A 21,957-nucleotide genomic window follows, 5' to 3' on the forward strand; every position below is an offset into this window, starting at 1 on the left:
GATTATTTGAATGAATTGTATTTGCTTCTTGTATTGAATCAATGTGTAACAAAACTCACATTAATGGCAACCTATCAAATTATTACTTGCCTTTCCGTTATTGGGAGCTGATACCTGTAATAAACTGCAAGTTTTCAAAATTGGAAAAAGCACACCTTCCATACGCAAGCTTTACAAGTGGAACCATGTTGACTATCCCAACAACTAATCACACAGATGCTACTCATGGCTTCAATGCTGAAAGACAGGCTAATCAATTTTAACCATTATTACGCAGCTGGCTTCTTAATGAGCCTGTAAAAGAGGTGGTACGCATGGTTGAGCAACATGGAAGATTTTCATTGGGTGTTTGCTACATTTTAATTCTGATGAAGCCCGTTGCATTGAAAAACCTCACATCAAACAATCAGCCAACAAGGAATACCAAAGGAACTCACCACCCCATTAAAGTATCTGCTGAAATATTTACTGTGACTGTTGGTGGGAGTTTCATGGTATTTTCTGAGGGAATTCTGAAAAGTTTTCACATCAGGTAGGAGATACTCATTTTAAGATACATATCTGGATGGATGAATTAAAAAGTCTAGAACAGCTTAGTAGGAAAATTGAATATTGGGAAGATTTCTCCAACAAGCAAAGATGGTTAATTCTCTGTCCCTGGCTTCCATGCCACCTTATAAAGTTACATAGTGGGACCTCTTTTTTGGTTGGATCAAGAGTACTTCAGGACAATAGTCTTCAGTTTTATTTGCGACATCCCAGAATAATCATATTGTTAAATATCTCTGTAGCATAATGATAGAAAAGCCTAAAAACAAATGACCAATGAACAACAAACGGGGCACTCCCGCTTCTTGAATTAACACATGGAGTTGTTTTCTCAGTGACTAACAGCACTTTCCCATTACTTGGAACAGTAACACTAATGTTGCCGCCATCTTATAACTAATTAATTGCAGATATGCTTTTAGAACAAACTGCTGAAAAATGCTAATCACTGAAACATTGATTCCTGTACTAAATTTCTCTTTACTTTCTCCTTTCAGAAATCAAAGGAAAAGATAGGCTGCATGTGGAATGAGACCAGATAATGGACCATCTTGAAATAAGACGAAAAGCAACTGTGAAAATAGCTGAAAAGGGTATTTTTTTAAATGTAAGTTTTTATTCTTCAATATTAGTTGGCTCTTCAGAGTAAATTGAATAAAGACCTGATAGGACTATTTTGGTTCCCATTGTAAATCTTTTTAAATCACTGTTTTTGTTTCTATCTCCTCCTATTTGCTACAATGCTGGCAGGGAAAGTAATTACATCCAGCAAATTGGAAAAGAAGCAAACAGAGTGTCTCTGGGGTGTAAAACTGGAACATTGAAATCTTCATTCAGCTCTCACTTGAACACTTAGCTTCACCAGTCTCAACTGGATCATTTATGGAGCAGACTGTTCTTCTATAGTGACCCACATGTAACAAAATGACCCAAAGTCTTGAACAGAGCACCTGAGCAGGAAGAGAGAGAGAAACGATAAATCAAAGAGGTCAGTTTTGGAGAAGACGTTTGAAGGTGGAGAGGACGTGGTGTGGGCAGAGAATGAGAGAGTGATGGTAAAGAGAGGCAAGTGGGAATGAGAGAAACAGAAAGCGGGAGGGGGTGGTTGGCAGTGGGGGGCGGCAGGAGTGGGGAAATAGAAGAGATACAGTCCAGATATTTGGGAGAGAAGCAATGAAGAGGAAGTGAAATCCGCTGCTAATGATGACAGCCATAGAATTACTCCCACTTCAGATCACATTGGCCACTCCATCCCCAAACACAGAACAGGCCAGCAATAGATGAGGAAAGAAAGACAGAGACTAGAACATGCAGAAATTAGGATCCCATCAGTTTACAAATAGTATCATGCATCACACTGTGTACTAATCTAAAAAATACCCCTTTGTGCCTGAGTTTTGCCATCAATTGCCATTCTGCCAAGACTTCTCGAATTTTCAAAACAGGAACTTGTTCCCGGGATGGCAGGACTGTCCTATGAAGAGAGATTGGAGAAACTGGGCCTGTATTCTATAGAGTTTCGAAGAATAAGAGGTGATCTCATTGAATCCTACAAAATACTTAAAGGGATAGACAGGGTAGATGCAGCTAAGATGTTTCCCCTGGTTGGGGAGTCTAGAACCAGGGGACACAATTTCAAAATAAGGGGGAAGCCACTTAGGACAGAGATGAGGAGAAATTTCTTTACTTAGAAGGTTGTGAATCTTTGGAATTCTCTACCTCAGAGGGCTGTGGAAGCTCAGTCATTGAGTATGTTTAAAGCAGACTTTGACAGATTTCTAAATACAAATCACACTAAGGAGATATGAGGATCGTGTGGGGAAAAAGGCATTGAAGTGGATGATCAGCCATAATCATGTTGAATAGCAGAGCAGGCTTGATGGGCTGAATGGCCTACTCCTGCCCCTATATAGCTATGTTCCTGGTAACATTTGGCACCTCATGCAACATCTGGTAATTTGGTTTTCAGTATGTTACTAATGAGGAATGCTAAAAAAAAAACCTTTGAAACATCATTACAGGTTACTTTATATAATTTCTCTCCATTTCTTCTTGAATTAAGCATATAAAACGTAGCACATCTAATATACATGAAGTTGATCACAAAACTCGTGGTTTATCCTCTTAATAAATCTCAGTTTATGCAAAATATCCATTGGTGAGATTTATCATCAGTTTCTAAGTGCCTGTGTTCAAGTTTCTCACACTTACATCTGTTTTAACTGTAATAATTAAACTTGGTCAACAAGAACATATTTTCTATGGGATCTGTTCAAAAATTGTTTTTTTTTGTATCTAAGGTCAAGATTATTACTTACAAAGTTCAATTTTGACCTGGCCCCTTGTGACACAAATTCTGTCCCATTTCTTCACTCACTTTAAAGCAAACATTAAGCTTTGCAAGGCTGATGTCATAGTAAGTGACCAGACCAACACTTAGTAATTAGAAGTGTGAGTTTAGTAGCATGGCATCAGGCACTAATGTTGTATGGTCATTTGAATCCCCTTCCCACAATAGTTTTGGAGCGTAATGGAGAGTTGGGATAGAGGAAAAAAATCAATGGAGTTTAGGTCTAGAATTGCATTAGTTGGTAACAGTTACAGTTAGCTTCAGTTTCTTCAGGCTAATGAGGGGGAATTCAGCCAAGGTTGTCCATTCCGGATCGCTATCCAATGAATCCTATTGATGAGTGTGGATACTGGGCAAGGACTGGATTAGGCTCAGCAATCACTCCCTCTGTGGTTGAATTGGCCACAAACACTCACCTAACATGCAGAATGGGTCCTTGGGTCAGGTATCACAAAACCAGACAGCAGTAAAAGTCCAGTTCTTATACCTTGCCAAAAGAGGAGGAAAAAGACAAATTGGTAAAATGGATAAATTACCAACAGCTTCAATGCAATTTTCCCCTCTCATTTCCTCCCATATTCCCTTCCCCAGACATGATATGGGAAATGGGACTTTAAGTAATGACATTATGTAGTACACAGCACTGCAGTATATTAATAATAACATGAAAGAACAGAAGTAAATTTCAGTTACAGTGAAATATTATTTAGCAGCATGCTACTTCTCATCACAGCATTGAATGAATGTTTTAGTGCAACACATTACAAATCTCCAACACAATTGCAGTTTAAGCTAATGTGCGAATTGAAGATGAAATCTATTGTCTTAAGAAATCAAAGCATGTTAAGTTTCTGAATTTAAAAAGAGCAAATGCTTGAAACTGAGACAAAGCAGACATTCATCACTGGAAACAATAGGACATTGTTTCTTGCTGAAATACATTGAAAGGAAAGACTTAGGGCTGTTGTGTGAGACAGTTCTTCAGGAGGGATTGTTAACTACGGTGTGATGAGAGCCAAGTATATTCTCACCATTATTCTGTACAAATAGTTCCATAAAAAATTTGCTTTGTTTGCAATACATCTAATATTTTCCATTATCTTTCAATTGTCGACCCTTTCAGTAACAATTTTTGTATGGGTTTGTTGCAAACAAAAGTCTATACAGCATAATTACTTCCACCCCAATGACATGAATTGATCAATGCAATGACCAGCATAAGAAAAGGATTAGATCATCACCTGACTAATTAGGGAAATAGGATGTAGCAAATAATAATGGGGCCCAAGTTGGGTCTGGTATAGATCTTGCTCCATGAAACATTTTATATTGATTCCTACTGCCACAAATAGGGTTCTTACATAAAACAAACTGAACCACAATATTACCTTTCTAATGCTGTTACAATACTGATAATGGATCCATCACCTCTCCAATTTGTCTAAGCTCTCTTAAAGGCCGTTTAGTAACCATAAAAAGTGATCACTACAAAGTCTGGTACAAGTGGAGTACTTAAACTAAGACACCATTGTATAACAAGCCAATATACTAGTATTTAAAAAATTTTGTTAAATCAACAACTCCCTCCCAAAATTGCTGACTATTACATTCATCGATGCTTCAACCCCATCTGCCTCCCCTTTGGTGGAGATGGACACTAAAGATCCCAAGGCATTATTTGAAGAGTTATTGCACATTCTTCACTCAACCAACACTACATAAATATTCACATTAACTAATCATTATTCCCAAAGCTGTTTTTACAGATCATGTTATGCACAAAACGTCTTTCCACATTTACCTGCATAACAACCGTCCCTGCACTTGGAAGAAATTAATTTTATGTGAAGCACTTGAGGTATGTCAAGGCTTAAGTCAATGCAGACTTTTCTTCTTTCTTCCCGTTAGTAGTCAGACAAGGGAAGACAGCATTTCTTTTGAAAAAACTATAAAACTCAGGTCACCAACATGAACGCTCACCAGAGTTTATCGATGAGCTATTCTTGTTTGCTGAAGTACTTGATTTACTCCAAATCCCCTAATACGGCAACACTGCCAAATGCAGTTATGAGACAGCAGGAAGAAAAATATGTGCTCCTTAGTCACTTTTTTTTTTAAAGCGTTACGTTTGAAATTTAGAGATGAAAATTCTGATGTGCTGCTCCTTGGCACAAACTGGGAAACCACAATGTTCTGTTCACTAAAATGACTGGACAGAAAACCACAAGTTAGGTGTGCAATATGGGCTCCTAGCATGCACCGTGACGCTCATCAGAACCTTTACCCCATAGGTTTTAAACTTTCCAAAATCCACTCACAGCAAAATGCCAAAAAAGATCAGCATTACAGTTGGAATGGATGAAAATCTTTTAATGAATGCTTTTATTTAAAATGAAAATAACTGTACAAAATACATCAGCTTAGACATTTCTTTGCTGCACTGTGTGTATTGTTTAAGTGCATAGACATGACACCCTGCCTCTAATAGCCTGAAATTAAATGTATTTTTTAAGAAAGGCCGAGGCAAGCAGCCAGCTGGTTACACAACCGAATCTGTAATGATCCTCCTACAGACAATGGAAATGTTCATCCAATGTACTTGGGCCGATAGGAAGTGTCCTACAAGAGAAAATGTGAGTCAGTGGTGAGTTGTTCATAGACAAAACCTCATTTGCACGCATTTGCCTATTTCAAAGTCAATCTGAATCACAGGATTAGCATAAAGTAACTGTGCTTACAACACGCCATGCATAAAACACCCCTTCACCTGGAATCAGTGCTGCATCCAGCATTAAATTACGAACCTACATCGTTCAATGCATCTCTGTGCTTCAAATCACGCCTTAGTACTTAGTGCATAACCACTGTCTTTCAGATGAGACTTTAAATCTGCACTCACAGTGGATATAAAAGATCCCATGGCACTATTTTAAAGAAGAGCAGGGGAGTTATCTCCGGTATCCTGGCCAATATTTATCCCTCAATCAACATCACTGAAAAAGAAGATAATCTAGTCATTATCACATTGCTGTTTGTGGGACATTGCTAAATGCAATATGACTGCAACATTTCCTGCATTACGACAGTGACTACAATTCAAACATACATCATTGCCTGTAAACCACTTAAGAATGTCCTGAGATTGTGAAAGGCATAATATAAATGCAAGACTTTCTTTCTACATGTTCCTTCTACATTAAGCTTCATAAATATGCGGCCAGTTATTTGCTTCTATTTAGATGACTACTGCAGGAAAATACATCCTGCCTCAATTATCACATGTCCCTTGGGGACCAAGCATTCCATAGGTCACAAGGAGGTACATGCCATAAGTCGTGCCCCATATCAAAAAGAAAAGGTAACAAGGGTCATCCAAATCTAGGGGCTGTAAATATGATAATCATTAATGAGTCCAATAAGTTATTCAAGAGAAACTTTTGTACCCGGAGTGATAAGATTGTGGAACTTACTACCACATTGGAGTAGTTGAGGGGAGTAGCATAGATGTATTTAAGGGGAAGCTAGCTAAGTGCATGAGGGAGAAAGAAATCAAAGTACGTGCTGATAGGGTTAGATATAATAGGGTGAGAGGAAGCTTGTGTGGAGCATAAACACCGGCACAGACCATGTTGCTGAATGGCCTGTTTCGGGGCTGTAATTGCTAAATAATTCTATGTAATGTAACCGCACACTTTGAAAAGCCATGGTACATCAACCTGACAGCAGAACTGGCCATTAGAACAAAGGTGGGTCCAAAGGGAAAGCAGCATCAACTTGCATCATAAATCATCATCTTTTGTATTCTAAATCTGAGAAAGTGCCTACTGATGCATCACCCTGTGCAACAGCCAAAAAAGCTGGAGCAGAAGTGATCCAAAGAATAAGGACACATAACCAAGAGCTTTGAAGGGGCTTATCCTGCCACTTTGGGTCTATGTATGTGAATTGAATTTGCAGTTGCAGACCTTTAGCTGGTAGTGCAGTTATCATTATAGTTGGAACATACACATATAATGTACACATTATAGAATGAAGCACTGAACCAACACTTCTCCTGCCACCCAGTAAATACTAAATAGGTAATTTTAATTTGTTTCTGCTGTGCATTCATGCCAGAGCATTAACAGATTATTGGGCTTGAACGAGACTCATTTGATACACTGGAGCCGAAAGAGGCCTTTTCACCTTAAGGGAGAAGAGCAAGAAAATAATGGATGGACAAACCATTTGGAAACCCATGTGGGCTGGAAATAAGGAAACATTATGCAGATACCATACTGACCCTTCTGTAATAGCACTATTGATTAAATAAAATGGGAGAAATAGAACCAGTGACAAAAATACACTTGTGCAGGCAGATGGATGTTTTAAACATAATACAAAAGACATTAAATTTAGCTCCTGGGCTTCTACTAGGGGATGAACATCACAGCCTGGGTCATTTGGAGGAGGAAGGGGAAACTGGTGGCGGAAGAATCTAATCAGGCATCAAATGCATTTCCCAGTGGGTAGACCAAGGAGCAGCTCCGATTGCGTCCACCTGACTGCTGTGGGCTGGTCCACCCCAACCTCCCAACCAGAGGAACACAGGGGAGGATCTAAGACTGACAATCTCAAGCCTGATGGAAAGCTTGAATCTGTCCAGATGGCTTCACTTAGATTACAGTACCATAGATAGCAATCAGCTAGCATTGCTTATGGCTTCTGGTTCTTGTATTTTTTGCAGGCTGAGGAAGGAAGGGGGGAAACAATGCAGTCTTTGATATTATACAATGACTAGAGCTCTACTCCTGATACCTTCAAAGTAGCTTTTAGATTGTAGTGTGGAAAACTGCTTACATTATTTCACAAAGTATTATAAAACGTTTCAAATTTTCATTTCGCCATGCAGCGGTCACAGCAAGTTTTCTCTTTTATGAACTAACTTTCCCATTTGACAATCCAATTTCTCTATTTGAGTGTTACATAGAATTTAAAGCACAGAAACAGGCCAATCAGTCCAACTACTGATGTTTATGCTCCACACAAGCCTCCTCCTATCTTGCTTTATCTCACCGTATCAGCATATCCTACTATTCCTTTCTCTATTTTTCTATTTTTGGACTATGTCTCTATGAGGTGCTTGGGACACTTTTTTACATTAAAAGTGGTATTGTTATTGTTGATCTGCTCTCCATTATGTTTAAGTTCTATTTCTATTCATTCTCCAGTATTATGTGCATCATTATAAAATGCTAAGGTCAGCACAGGCTTCGTGTGCCATTTGTAGAAACTGACACAGCAGCTAATGCATTGAGGAGAAAGTTAGATGGATTAGGTTGGTTTGTTCCAAATCAGTTCCAGTTTTTAGTTCACTTTTGATTTGCTTCTCTAAGAAGCCTAAACTCTTTCAGCTTCCTTTTGTTCCTTGGTCGCTTAAAGAGGCCTTTCCGCCTGAAGGGTCAAGAGCAAGAAAATAATGGGTGTACAAACCATTATAGAAAATACTATCAGAGTAGTGAGCAATTTGCAATTAGAATAACACCCTTAATACAGAGCAGACATGTACTTGAGTATCAATTTTCCAGGGAAGTGAAATTATAATCATTGCCATTTTTACTTCATAGTGTTGGTCTTATGTTAATATGGAGTTAAAATATTGTTATTGCTGTGGACATTCTTTATGCAATAATATTTCAGCAGTGTGATGTGAGGTTTACCAGTACTGCTCATTTTCTGGAATCTAATCCAGACTGACAGCCAGAATGATAGAATTCTCTTGCCAATGGTTGTTCAGGGCCCTGGCTGAAACAAAGTTTGGGCAGCTTTAAACCAGGCCCCCACATTGAGCATGTCCATCTTCAAACCACCCTCTGACTCAGTACAGTTAGCAGGAGTTTTGTGCTTCCACTTCAGGATCATAAGAGTAGTCAGAATGGAGGATGCAGTGTCATTCGGAGGCTGAGATTTAGACACAGTGTCGGGGGAAACGAGGAGAAGCACTGCATTGTAAATAAGTCAGGCTTGAAAACACGTCATGCCATATGATGCTAATGTAGAAACATCTCTCATTTTGGTACCTTGCTGCAGTTAACATTTTAGATACACATACATATACAAATATTTGTAACTTTTACTTCAAGCTGCATGATGTGCAGTCAGAATGATGTTACAAACCTTCATACAAAATTCTGTGGCAACAAATGCAATTACAGACTTTTCTACTGCTATTTTAAGGCCTGCTCTCATCTTGAAGGCTGCAGGGGAACTTATTGTTATCAGAGAAACCTCTTTTTTCCCCTGGTGTCACACAAAGGATCACGAGGCCAATGTGCACCTAGTGTAAGAGGTGATGGTGTCGGTGCTCTTGTTTTACAATGCAGAAGATAGCCATCAAGTCTTTGATCCATCCTTCTCCTCCTCCTCACCCCTGCTCACACCCCATCTTCCCCAAGTAAAATTATATCCTGGGACTTTCTTATGACACCCTTAGGGACCAAATCACATCATGCAGCCACATAAGATGGCATTAACTATAATAGTCTCCTTTGTAAAGGTTAGGAGAAAAGCTATGGCGAGAATTTTTAAAAACAACTGGGAAGATTTAATTTGTATTAACAAGCCAAAAAACCTTTCCAATGAATGTGTTTATAATTTCATTACACAGAATGCAGCTTCTCTCTTATTCTTTGAATATTACTGTGAGAAATGATCCATGAGGTGCAACTGCCTTGTCAGTTGAAACAAACTCAGTGAATAACATGAAAAGCACTTGTGAAAGATGAACAAATAAACTCAAAGGAATCATCATCAGCAGGATGAAGTACCAGTCTCATGATTTAGATTTACTCTCCTCAACAGTCCTCCTTTGATTCCTTAGATAGTAAATTTTATAATCCAATGAAAACACTGTGATTCACACAAAGTCAGATACTTGTATCATTTAGCATTTCAATGGTGCTCAATTAGAAGGTCCAACTGCTACCTCACTCTTCAGCTTGAGTTTGTTCCAGTTTCATCATGCAGCTTGACAGGTTTAATTTCAATACAGATTTCCATGTTCAGGCGTTGAGCATGCTCTACAACATCTTACAGTAGCAATTAGTCTAATCTCTCAGATCAAAGGAAGCAGACTGCTGGAGAGCGAGAAAACCCAGGGTGCAATTAATGATGGGCAGTAAATCCACTTCAGAAATTACTGTTCAGTCAGAAACTAATTCTTTGTGCTTTGAAGTCATGTTTCTTTGCAAAATTGTTCAGTACACCTCATTTTATTCCACTAAAGTGTTTCCATGTCATTCCCTGAGTATCTGAGTCAAGTGGGCAATTTCTACCACTTAAAGAATATTGATGTATATTTTCTCCACATCTTTTAGAGTTGAACAAGTCATTTTAAGGTTAGTTAAGTTACAGTCTTTTGATCAATGCTGCTATTTTTGATCAATGTTACTATTTCAGTAAAAATGTGCCACTTTTAGTGCAGCAATTTTTTGATTTTGATTTAGAGATACAGCACTGAAACAGGCCCTTCGGCCCACCGAGTCTGTGCGGACCATTAACCACCCATTTATACTAATCCTACACTAATCCCATATTCCTACCACATCCTCAGCTGTCCCTATATTCCCCTACCACCTACCTATACTAGGGGCAATTTATAATGGCCAATTTACCTATCAACCTGCAAGTCTTTTGGCTGTGGGAGGAAACTGGAGCACCCGGAGGAAACCCATGCAGACACAGGGAGAACTTGCAAACTCCACACAGGCAGTACCCAGAATTGAACCAGGGTCGCTGGAGCTGTGAGGCTGCGGTGCTAACCACTGTGCCTGGTGAAAATGTCTTTATGTATGATTATTTTGACTGAAGTGTCAGTGGTCTCATTTCCAATATGTTCTTATATTGAAATGGAGGTGACACGGATGGCAGATGGAAGATGGCAGTTTCTTGAAGCTGTCATTCTGCCCTTTAATACATTCATTTGGTTCATTTTTTAGAGCAGAGAAACAATACGGTCATCTTGTAGGAAACGTTTGGAATCAAGTATTAAACCATATTAATCCATTGTACAACCATGAGGCTGTGCAGTCTCGTGCTTAAATCATCCCCTGTGACACTGTGATTCCCCCCTCCCCAAGCATCATCACCATTGTGTATAGCTTTGAGTGTAGAGGAACCTCACAGAACTGGTGTATCATTGTAAAGTTGAGTCCTAGGCTAGAATTACGCTATATGTAGTAAATATGTTTGTGACATTCAGTTACCATTTCCCTGCTATAAACATGAAGCTTGCTGACCTGCAAGCCTTAATGTTACTTCACCTTTACCAATAATTCAGAACCAAAATAAAATCCTCCAAGTCAGAGTAGTTTCAATTCTCTGCTGGTTTTTAGGTTTTCAAAATTACTTTGTTGCTTCTGCATGCAAAGTAGCCACAAAATTATCAAAAAGTGCCATCACTCGATAATATAACCTAGTCACTATTTTTTTCCAAATTCAGTATTTAACACACCAGTACTTTCCCAGAAACTAGGACACTTATAGAATGACAGAATCTTACAGCACAGAAAGAGGCCATTCAGGCTATCTTCCCTGCCTTGGTCCTTTGAAAGAAAAAATCCAATTAGTCCTACTGCCTGCTCTTTCGCTATAGCCCTGCATTTTTTTTTCCTTTTCAAATATTTATCCAATTTACTTATGATAGTTACCATAGCATCTGCTTCCACCACCCTGTCAGGTAGTGTTTTAACTTTTAAGGCAAATTCCTAAAGTACTAAAAAGAACGCAAAAAAAATTCAAGTTTTTTTAAAGGGCAGAGAAATATTACTCTTGCTGCGAATATCAAAAACTTCTTTTTTTGTTTGCGTTGTTACTCAGCCCACTAATTCCCCACATGGAAACCAACTCATCTTAAACCAGCCTTTATGATTCACCTACACAGCTGGTATATAAAAGCTTTCTACTCCACTGTACCATAATTCAAGCATATCTGAAGCCCATTTAACGTCGCTAGTGTGCTTACTTTATAGCACAGTATCTCAGCGAAACCTCCTGTTTTCACACTAAAGTGTTTAATGCCATCACAGCAGGATCAGCGACAAAGGACAAGCATGTAATGGAGGTTTGTTCAGTTTTCCTTAAAATATATTGCTGCAACTTTTAATAGATCCTGTACACCACTCAGTTGATTGAAGTTAGTTACTTTTTTCTGTTTAGCAGCTCAGGGTGAGCTCAGTGAGGTGGGTGACCTCTATGTAAGTGTTAACTCACTGGCTATTTAACTGGTGAATCTGACTTGCAATTACTAAACATTTTTTATTGGTATCTTTTTCACATTTTTAAATTTCAAATGAAAGCTTTTCCAACATCTAAAGAGTATTCTGTTATGAACTTGCTGAAACATGATAAGATTGTTGAAGTGACTAAAGTAATGCGATATGTTCTGTAGGAGATGGGTGTGTAGCCCTTTGGGCGGTGACTGTGGTCGAATGAGGTGCCTAAGCAGGGGAATGAATGTTCACCTAACTAGTTTAGGAAGAAAATTACTAGTTAAGGAATAGGGAGAAAATAACTAGTTATGGAGTACGAAGGAGGAGAAGGAAAAAAAATCAATTTTCACTTTAACATTCATGGAAAGTTGCTTTATTGGAATTGGTCACATTTAAATACAAACATAAATATATATGGTGTTCTCTTCCATAGGTTGGAACATTGGTAGGTGCAGTTCCATACGGGTTTCATTTCTCTTTGAAGCAGTTTGTACTATCTACTGAATGCTTTTCATTTAATATTTAACCAAGTAGGGAACAAATCAGCCCCTTCTCCCAACTAGTTATATACAGCTCATGTAGTGGATTGAAAACAAAACAGAGGAAAAGAAAATGGATCTCTCAGCATTGGGAATTGAACCCATGACTTTCTGAGCTGAATTGGCTGATCTTGGCTGGGATGGCAACAGGACATCTATGATTGGCCTCTGCCTCCTTCTAGACTTCTGGCTTGGATAGGATCAGGCTGGACTGCAAATGCCTGCCATGGTCCAATAGCTCAACACTCTCTAACTAAGCTGACGCAGAAAGAAAAGAACACATGGAACCAATACCTGGGCCAAAGCCTCTGGCGGGGGGAAGAAAATTGGGGGGGAATTAAGTGCATCAAGGCACACAGCAAATGACAAATTAACAGGTTTCAGTTAAGGGCTTGATGTGATAGGATTGTCGACTTTCACAATATTCACAGAAATTATTGTGTAGTTAATATTCATTCCACAAGAGACTTTCTAGAAATACAGACATAAAAAATCCTATTCCCAAATGAAAGGCAAGCTAAACGAGAGTTTGTGGCAAATCAATGTACGTCTAGTGAAGATTTTAGTTACGTCAAGGTCAGAATCCAATCAGAATTCCTTATGTATTGATTTAAGTCTATATTGACCAGAAAACAGATCTTAATTCAATTATCAGAAATGAAAGGAAATTTTTAAAAATGTGACCTGAGATGACTGTCTAAAGGGGATAACTGAGTTCACATTGTTGGCAAATGATTAGCACATGTCCTTTTGGCTGTGAACTGTTACAGTAAGTACGCAACAGCCTGGGAACATTGGATATTTTCCCTTGTAGTAGCAAAATGTTCCCACCTCAATCACAGCATTCACAATGCTAGAGTGAAGCAAAGTTGCTTGAATCTGAGAAGAGCATTTAAAAATAATCAAATTGCAATATGGAACATATTAACTCAAAGGACCCTCCTGGCTGCTGGACTGCATAATCCTAAAATAGCACGACCACATTAAGAAGCACAAACCTGGCTTTCTTGAGTGTGGGTGGAATGTGTCTTGTTAATGCAGCTTCAAGCTTCTTTAATGTGGGGTGTTCTCATGGAAAAATGTCAGTCACGATGCTCCCAAAGGAACGTGGCATAGAATGAACTTCTTTTTTATAAAAAGAATTAAATTTGGCACTTTCAAAATTAAAAACATTTAACATTAGACTGGGCCAGCAGCTCTGTAGGAGAGAATTGACTCCTAATCAGCAAGTTCTGAGTGTTGGATTCACTGACTGAATGATATTTGAATTCTTTTTGTTTCACTTGGTGGGTTTTGCTGCTCACTTTATTAGCCAGACCACAGTAAGGAGTGGCAAGGAGGAAAACTATTGGCAAAATCACCTGTTTCTCACAGCAGCACATCACTCCTCACTTTGCTTCCAGAACATTCCTGCTGGGAGATCTGTGATCAAATCTATCTTGTCCTCCCAGCATAAAAGAGGGAAATGTAAGAAATATTTTTATCAAAGAATCATTTAGCCAGTTGATCTGGAAGGGGGAGAAACAACATTAATCCTGTTGTAGTTACTGCAGCTGTGGTTGTGACCAGAGGATTAAGGAAAGAGATGACCCAAGCTCTTAATAATTAAAGAATGAAAGAGATCATGTTTTTGATCCATGCAGGTACACAGATGCAATCAGAGATATAAATAAAGATGATTTTTTTCCCCCCCATGAATAAATCTCATCAGAGCAGAAAATTTGGGTCAGAATATCTGAGCTGTGCCATGCCTCATGACCCAAGAGGAGATGCTCTATTTCATACACTTGTCCTCTAGACAGACTGGTTAAGACAGTTACTTCAATTTGGCTGGCCATTCCCATGACAGATGCCGTTAGCAGTTCAAGACCCCTGTGGATATCAGTGGCAAACACAACCTGATCCCAGATTCACTTCTGTCACTTTAGTTTAATGTCAGATTTGAAACAAGGGTGGCAGGGTGGGAGGGGTAGAGTGCAGGACTTTGCCTGGGCAAATCTTTAATTTACAAATGACCCACTTACAAAATCTAATCATGAAAATGCACAACTAATTGGAAGAAAAGGACTGACAATCCTTTTGAGTCATCTTTTCGGTTTATGATTCAATGAAATAAGAAACATTAAGTACTTGCATTTCAAGAGCGATTATTTTTGTTTTGTTATTTTTGTCGGAAAAATTATTTTAAATTTGCTTTGGTGTTTCTGTAATATAATAATCCAATTGTTTTGTATCTAACTAACTTTACAATTAGAATACAAAATTGAATACTTAACATTTGGGCCATTCGCTTTCTAGAGAAAAGGTCCCAATCCCTAATTCGATTGTAAACAGGGCACAAATATTAACTTAAAGTGTCTGGTTGGAGTATAAATCTGATGTGTGTTTTTGTACCATCTTTGATCCAAAAAATGAGGCCTACTTACTGAAAAATGGGTCTGAATCACACCAAAACATTTAAAGACATATTAGTATTTCCCATTTTATAACATAACATTCCAGTTAATCACTCCAATTAATTCACATTGTTAATTATGCAGAGACTATGGTTGATTTGTTTGCTTTTTGAACTTTTAACTCAACCCTTGTATATTCAAGCATTACTACAAATCTGCGTAATAGATCAAAATGCAACTTCCGAATACACTCACTGAAAGCCAAACTTATACCCACTTCTTCCATCCATTGGCTTCAAGATTCATTTCATACCTCTTAAGAAAATGCATAATTATTAGTAATTAGTATGACGCAGCATGTTTTCTGGGGCTTTGATGCGGTGCGGGTTTTCCAATTATCTGGCCTCCAAGCAAGTGTCTGAAGGTCAGTTGAGCTGATTCAAACAAGGATTGAAACTTGACCTGCCACAGAAGCCACAGTTGTCGGCACTCACAAGAGATAGAGGTTAGTGGGCGTCTCAGCAATGAGCTGTGGGAGTGAATCATCGGCTTTGTTGCAATTAATTCCACCAATCCAAAAAAACCCAAATCATTAGCTGTTCAAATGTACAATGTTTACCTTCCTCCCAGGCTTGATCTGAAATCTTCTCCTAATACTTGAGGGCCACAAGAAGATCATCATTCATTGAGATGTCCTGCAAAAGGTTTCTTTTTGATTGAGAAAATAGTTTGGAAGAGTATTTTGATTAACAAGATACTGCAATTTTCAATCCTGTCTTTTGCCTAGAAGCAAACTGTCTTTATTCAATAATATTACCTTTATGATGGCCCACAGTTAACCTGATATTGCCATAATACCAGATCATACCCTTAGCTAACCCAGCATTAGATTGGCTGATTCTGGTTGGCCACAATCTTGGAGGTTTCATCACATGACCTCTAACAACCCAATCCAGTCAAAGAATCTTCACTACCCCTCCCCCCACCTGCCAGCTCCAATATTTTCTATAACTGATAATGGAAAATGTTTTAAAAAAAGAAAAATCCATCTTTGTAATGTGCCGTCCCCCCACCCCAGCCATTTTTTTCCTAGGTTGCTTGCAGCAGTGTCCAGATTAATCTGAAGTTCCTAGAAACTCCAGGACAATCCTGGAGGGTTGGCAACCTTACCCAGAATCCATGTTGTAATCCATATATGGATTTCCAAATATGTTAAAAGCAAAACGCTGCAGATGCAGGAATTCTAAAACACCAACAGAAAATGCCAGCAAGTTAGTACCTGAGGAGAGGAAGAGACTAATATGTTTCTGATGCAAACTCTCCTTCACAATGGATGAGGGTCTCTAAAGTTGCTGACTGGAATGCTGTAGGTTTCAAGCATTTTCTGTTTTTTTTTACTTTCAATACCTTACTTTACTGTAAGGTTGACCCACTCAGATTTCATTTCTTTCTCAAATTCCTACAGCAACCCTTATTTGCTACCACACAGTGTGGATGGCTGTAGAAAGTGGACTTCTTTGTGGCCATGATCAACGTTGCCCCATGGCTGGCCAGCAGGACGTCCATTTCTGCCAAGTGGGACTGGGAAGCAGACATTCACGGGGCGAGTCCCTGTTTAAAAGTATTTGTTCTATGCATTTGGTGCGAGATATTCCTCATAATTTCGTAGGACTTTGGCTGCTCTGGAGCTTGAGCCTACATTAGGCATCATGTCACTAACACCTACGGATAACTGAATGCAATCCTAATTGGTTCTTCACAATGCCTTTCAACAAAATTTCCACAACTTCAATATTGCTCTGTCCCTTCCCCCACATCAAATCTTTAATTGTGACTCTGGCTAGGAAGGGCAATAATTCAATTTTGACAGGGTTAGTTACTATTTTCAACATATCTTTTAAGGGCCATTTGGTATCTGAGGGATCTTGGAAATATTTTAATTGATTTGAAAGTCAGCCACTGATGCATTGTACCTGAATCTCCCAGAAAAAAACAAGAAAGGGAAACTGTATCTTTAAATCACTATCTTGGCAGCTGCACCCTTGCCAGACATAAACCTTTGGGGTGCCTGAAACAGCTCTGTGCTTCTCTCTGCCATGGAAAGCAACATTTAAGTTGCTTAAAAGTTATGTTTGAACTTGACAGTTATGAAGAAAGTATTCCCTGTGCTTGATGAATTTAAAGCCCTTATGTTGGCTGGAAGGAAGCCGACAAATCCAACTGTGATGACATAACTGCTGAGCACTGACATCTTCTATTATCCTCTGAGCATGAATATTACCTTTGGACTGGTGTCAAAGACAAGTTACTATTGAAAAGAGTGCGCTAGGTAGAACCAGTAATCCAAGAAAGGTTCTTGCCACTGGTGGTTCAACACAGCACCTTTAAGAACGTCAAAGTCTTCAAATTTCTAGATCTAATTCTAAATTAATTTACCACTCTTAAAGAAAGCAAGCCATATACAAAAGCATGTTGATAAGTATTGTGAGTCAGTTTTGCTTATTTTTCAGCAAGCAATTAGGAATATATTAATTATGTCAACTTGATCAGTTGATAGCATCGTCATGTTTAAGTCAGAAAACTGGGGATTTAAGTCCTTCTCCCGAGACCTTGAGCACAAACCCGGACAGACACTACAATGCAGTGCTGGAGGAGTGTTGCTTTGTCAGAGGTGTCGCTCGCCCAAATGGGAGCAGGGAGAGGAATGTGAAAAATCATGTGGCAGGGAGTTCTCTCAGTATCTTGGCCAGCATTCCTCCCTAAATATCACCACTAAAAGCAGAATAACTGGAAATCTTTATCATTATTTGTATGAGGGAAATGCTGCCTACAGAATAACAGTAGTTAGGCATCAACAGTAATTCATGGAAATATGAAGTGCTTCTGGGTATCTTTAATAATCGGAAGTTCTTTCCATCTATATTTCTGTTCATGCAGAGTTCCTTTTTAAAAGGATTAATGCCTAATATTTAGGCAGAGCATATATCTTCAGGGTTCTAGTTTGGCATGTATTTGAAGAACTACAAGGAAAAATTGAGATACCATAAGTAAACTGACCTAATAACAGATGAATGACAAAACTGTGATGAGCATCACTAATAAAATGACAATTCATATTCTATGGATCCTCTTGTGCAGTATGTCTATGTTTTATTTACAGCTAATTTTAAACTAAAAAATGTGCTGATGTGTTGGATTGCAGAAAGGATCCTGGAAATAGGGGACTGAATGCTTTCCTTTCCCACTGCTTTCTGTATTCCATGACATCATCTCCTGAGTGAAATATAAAGCATGTTTCAAAGAGCTCCAGAGTCCTACCAGTTTAACCCTGTTCTATTACTGTTTAGGGAATGCTGTGCATTGTATAAGAAGAAAAAAAACTTACTTCAATTTTTTTTTGTTTCTCTTTTCAAATTAAATCCATAATTTTCCTGCCTCCAGCAGTTCTAAATAAAATAAAATGAAACAAGCAAACAAATATTTGTGACTTTGCAGCATTGCGTGACACACAGAGATGCTTTCAACACTCTTTGTTTTAGTCTGATGGTGATGTGAGCCTGAAAATAACCGTTATAACATATCTTGTGTCTGGGTCACCCTAACCTTTAAGACCTTGTCGTGCAAGCTACAGCCCAGCAATTCCTTTATAATTATACACTGAGCATAAACTAGACGAGTGGAAAATTTAGATCATCCTTCATAACTAAAATTGATGTAAACAACCTACTGACTTGTGCTTTTCATATACTGCCTTTTATGAGTCTTATACAATGATCTAGACACGCACTGCATGCATGCAAACATAAACTCACACACAAACACACACATGCACTCACACACTTTTACACTGTACAATGGAAGTGTATTTACAGGGCATTTCATTGAACACTAATGATACTTTACAGAAAGCCATCATACTGGCCAGCCAGCTGCCACCTTGGAAGCCATTCTATTCTCTATAGACTTCATTCTAATCCGCAGACAGGTAGAGCGATTTTCTCCCACTTATTTTTGCACTTAAGACCTGTCAGAGGTTTTTTCTGTATTTCGTTGAAAAGACAATGTTCCTTTTGTTTACTTGCTGCATGCGCAGGGAATTTACAATTATTTAAACAGATGCCAAGTCGTAACATAAAATCCAGAAACAGAATCGGTCACGCTAACCTACTTTTACCATAAGCAGGTTGTAATCATGCAAAACAGCATAATTCACATGTGCTGTGGTAAGCTTGTATGCCATCTAACCACAGTGATGCAAGTTGATGAAAACTGTTGTGTGTTAAATATTCTATGTGGATTCTGTCTTTGTGTGTACATTTTAAATACATCCTTTCAATGTTTATACGATTAATCATCTCTTCCCTTTGTGCAGATTCCAGACTTTTATCCACAGGCAATGCAGTTTGTTATTCAAAAAGCATGCCATTTGGAAAGGAATTTCTTGGTACGGTGCTTTTCTTGCTGTCACCATTGTATACTTAATTACCTTTTCGACCAAATCTTCCATTCTTAATGGTTGAATTTTTTTTGGGGGGGGGAGGCAAAAATTATCTTTCAGTGAACATAGTCAATCATTGCCTCTTTACAAGTATATTGTGAGCACTTTAAAGATAGCGAGAGATTTTTTTTGCACCAAAACAGATTTTAAAAATTCCTAAAACAGGTTATTCAGCTGCAGAAAAAAAAATCAGAGGTTCTGTGTATTCTCCTTGTTCTGAATTCTCACTTTTTTTACAGATATTAACTGATTAGACATCTTTGTATCAGAAAACTGCAAAGGAACTGCACTCCGCAGACTAAGAATGGATTAGACTTCCTTGCTAAAAGTGTCTCAGATCTGGGACTTTTCCTATTGTAAATTCTATTTCACTTACTGGTGGTTTCAGGAAACATTCAACGCTGTCGGTGAGTTTGATGCTACTGGAGAAACCATCGACCGTTGATTGTACCTTGTAGCCAACCTCCTCCACCTGCCTTTGGGCTAGTTCAGGCCATGTAGCTTGGTCTGAAACCTATTTGTTATGACAGAACCTAACACGATCATTATAGATAATTTCAGGGAATGTGAAAAACAAGTCCCAGCAAAGGTCACAATCAACATTCATTGCTGTCGGTGGGTTTAACAATGTGGTAAAGCTCGCTGAACAATGAATGCAACTGTGGCCCAGATTTTAGCAACGGCGCCAACAGAATTGACATTGGACAAGGCAGAACTGTGATAGCCAGTGATCGAAGGATGAGTTTGTACAAAGATATTAGCCTTATCTAGAATTTACGTTCTGTAATGTACGGATAAGACAGCAAAACCAACCTGTAATTTATTCATAAATTACTGTGAATCATGTGATGATCAAACCCCTGTCTGGAATTAATAGGATATTTTCTGTGCATTGTAGCTTTAACATTGAAATCCTGTTCAAACTTCCTGAAAGTCTTGGTCTGTGCAACTGAGATATTCAGTTCAGTTAGGAAGTGGTGATTACAAAAGAGGGGTAAGGACACAACCGGAAGTGTATCTATGTCATTGTGAAAATGGCCTTTCCAAAAAGATAATCATTCCCATTTGTTATGAAATAGCAGTCACAAATTGAGAAATAACAATCACAAATTGAGACTGCTATTTTCTAGGTAATTTTGTAGAAGTAGCTGAATAGCTAAGGCAAACAAAGATTTGTTCAAGGAATTGAACTAGATGAAGTATCTAAACAGTTGATCCTCGTTGGACCAGATCACAATCCCTTTCGATCTGATCCATGCACATTAGCTTTTCACCCAGCTCGTGCTGGACTTAGTCCCCGGTTCTCACTGTTGGTGTTGATTTCAGGTGCTGTGTCAGGTTTGCTTCCAACTCAGCCTCTTCTGTTTTCCACACTTCTCTAGTAATGTTGCCTGTAGTATCGGATGACCATCATCAATATCTCCAGGAATTCCAGCTAACTTCGCAGAATGCATGATATATTTTACTGAATTTTCTTTCACTAAGCTATATATTTTTATATCACAAAAATGTTACGGAAAATAAACTTTGGATTGTCTTAAAAAAAAACTCTTCAGCATCCTTTATTCTATCCATATACCAGTTGGCACTGTCATACATGTCAGATGATGATAATGAAATGTTTGTGGTAACTTGCAGTAACATTTTTAAATAGGCACACTGATAAAGAAAATGTGCTTTGCTGGTATTTTGAATAGTTTTAGGGTCTGGCTGCTAAAACAAATATTTAAAGCATCAAACTGTCTGATAGCACATTCAGCTGAGTTTACACTGGGCCATTAGATCTAAGATACAATCGGACAACCTTTTAAAATCTGGAATCATATTCTTTTGTTTTTCTTTAATGCATGATGACTAACTGAAACAAATTCCATAAAACATGGCCTACCTTACTTTTCCTTCTCTTTTCTTGAAGGTTCTTACTTTGGGGAGTCCTAAGTTCGTGAAAGGCACAATATAAATGGAAGCCTTTCCTCTTTTCTTCTTTAGTACAGTATGGCCCCTCAGATGTCCATGTCTTCTGAGACCTGGAGCCTCACGTAGATGTAAATGAAGTGATCATAATTTCACTTAAAGCACAAGAAAATTGATCACAATTTGTTGAATAACATTCTGTGCCATTTCGAAAAATGTGGACCAAAAATGATATCACATTTATTGCAAGAAATATATAGATCAGAAGGGCTGGATTTTAACGGCCCGCTGCTGATCTCAGCGACAAGCTGAAAAAATGGCGGCCCGCACACCAATCAGATGCCGCAATCTTCAGCACGGCTACTCATTTAAATAGCCAGGGCAGCCCGGCAACCCCCCCCCAATCTTGTGGAGGGGGTGGGCTGTCTGTCCCCAGAAATAGCATCAGCTGCCTGTACGCAAG

The 21,957-nt window shown here is 38.6% G+C and overlaps 1 protein-coding gene across 4 annotated transcripts in view; it reads left to right on the forward strand.

Annotated features, from left to right (window-relative positions):
- Window positions 1-21,957, forward strand: part of LOC137373001 (uncharacterized) — a 236,496-nt gene that overhangs the window by 53,909 nt on the left and 160,630 nt on the right. Inside the window, exons 1-3 of one of the 4 annotated variants that reach the window (XM_068037636.1) lie at window positions 1,072-1,156; window positions 1,300-1,537; window positions 5,417-5,532. In XM_068037636.1, coding sequence (XP_067893737.1) covers window positions 5,458-5,532 — 75 coding nt within the window. In that variant the 5' untranslated portion in view covers window positions 1,072-1,156; window positions 1,300-1,537; window positions 5,417-5,457. Of the gene's footprint in view, window positions 1-1,046; window positions 1,157-1,299; window positions 1,538-5,412; window positions 5,533-21,957 lie in introns of those variants that run through there. The other 3 variants (XM_068037632.1, XM_068037637.1, XM_068037638.1) reach the window with 3 other exon arrangements.

The sequence above is a fragment of the Heterodontus francisci genome, chromosome 8 (genome assembly GCF_036365525.1).
Source record: "Heterodontus francisci isolate sHetFra1 chromosome 8, sHetFra1.hap1, whole genome shotgun sequence".
Classification (NCBI taxonomy): domain Eukaryota; kingdom Metazoa; phylum Chordata; class Chondrichthyes; order Heterodontiformes; family Heterodontidae; genus Heterodontus; species Heterodontus francisci.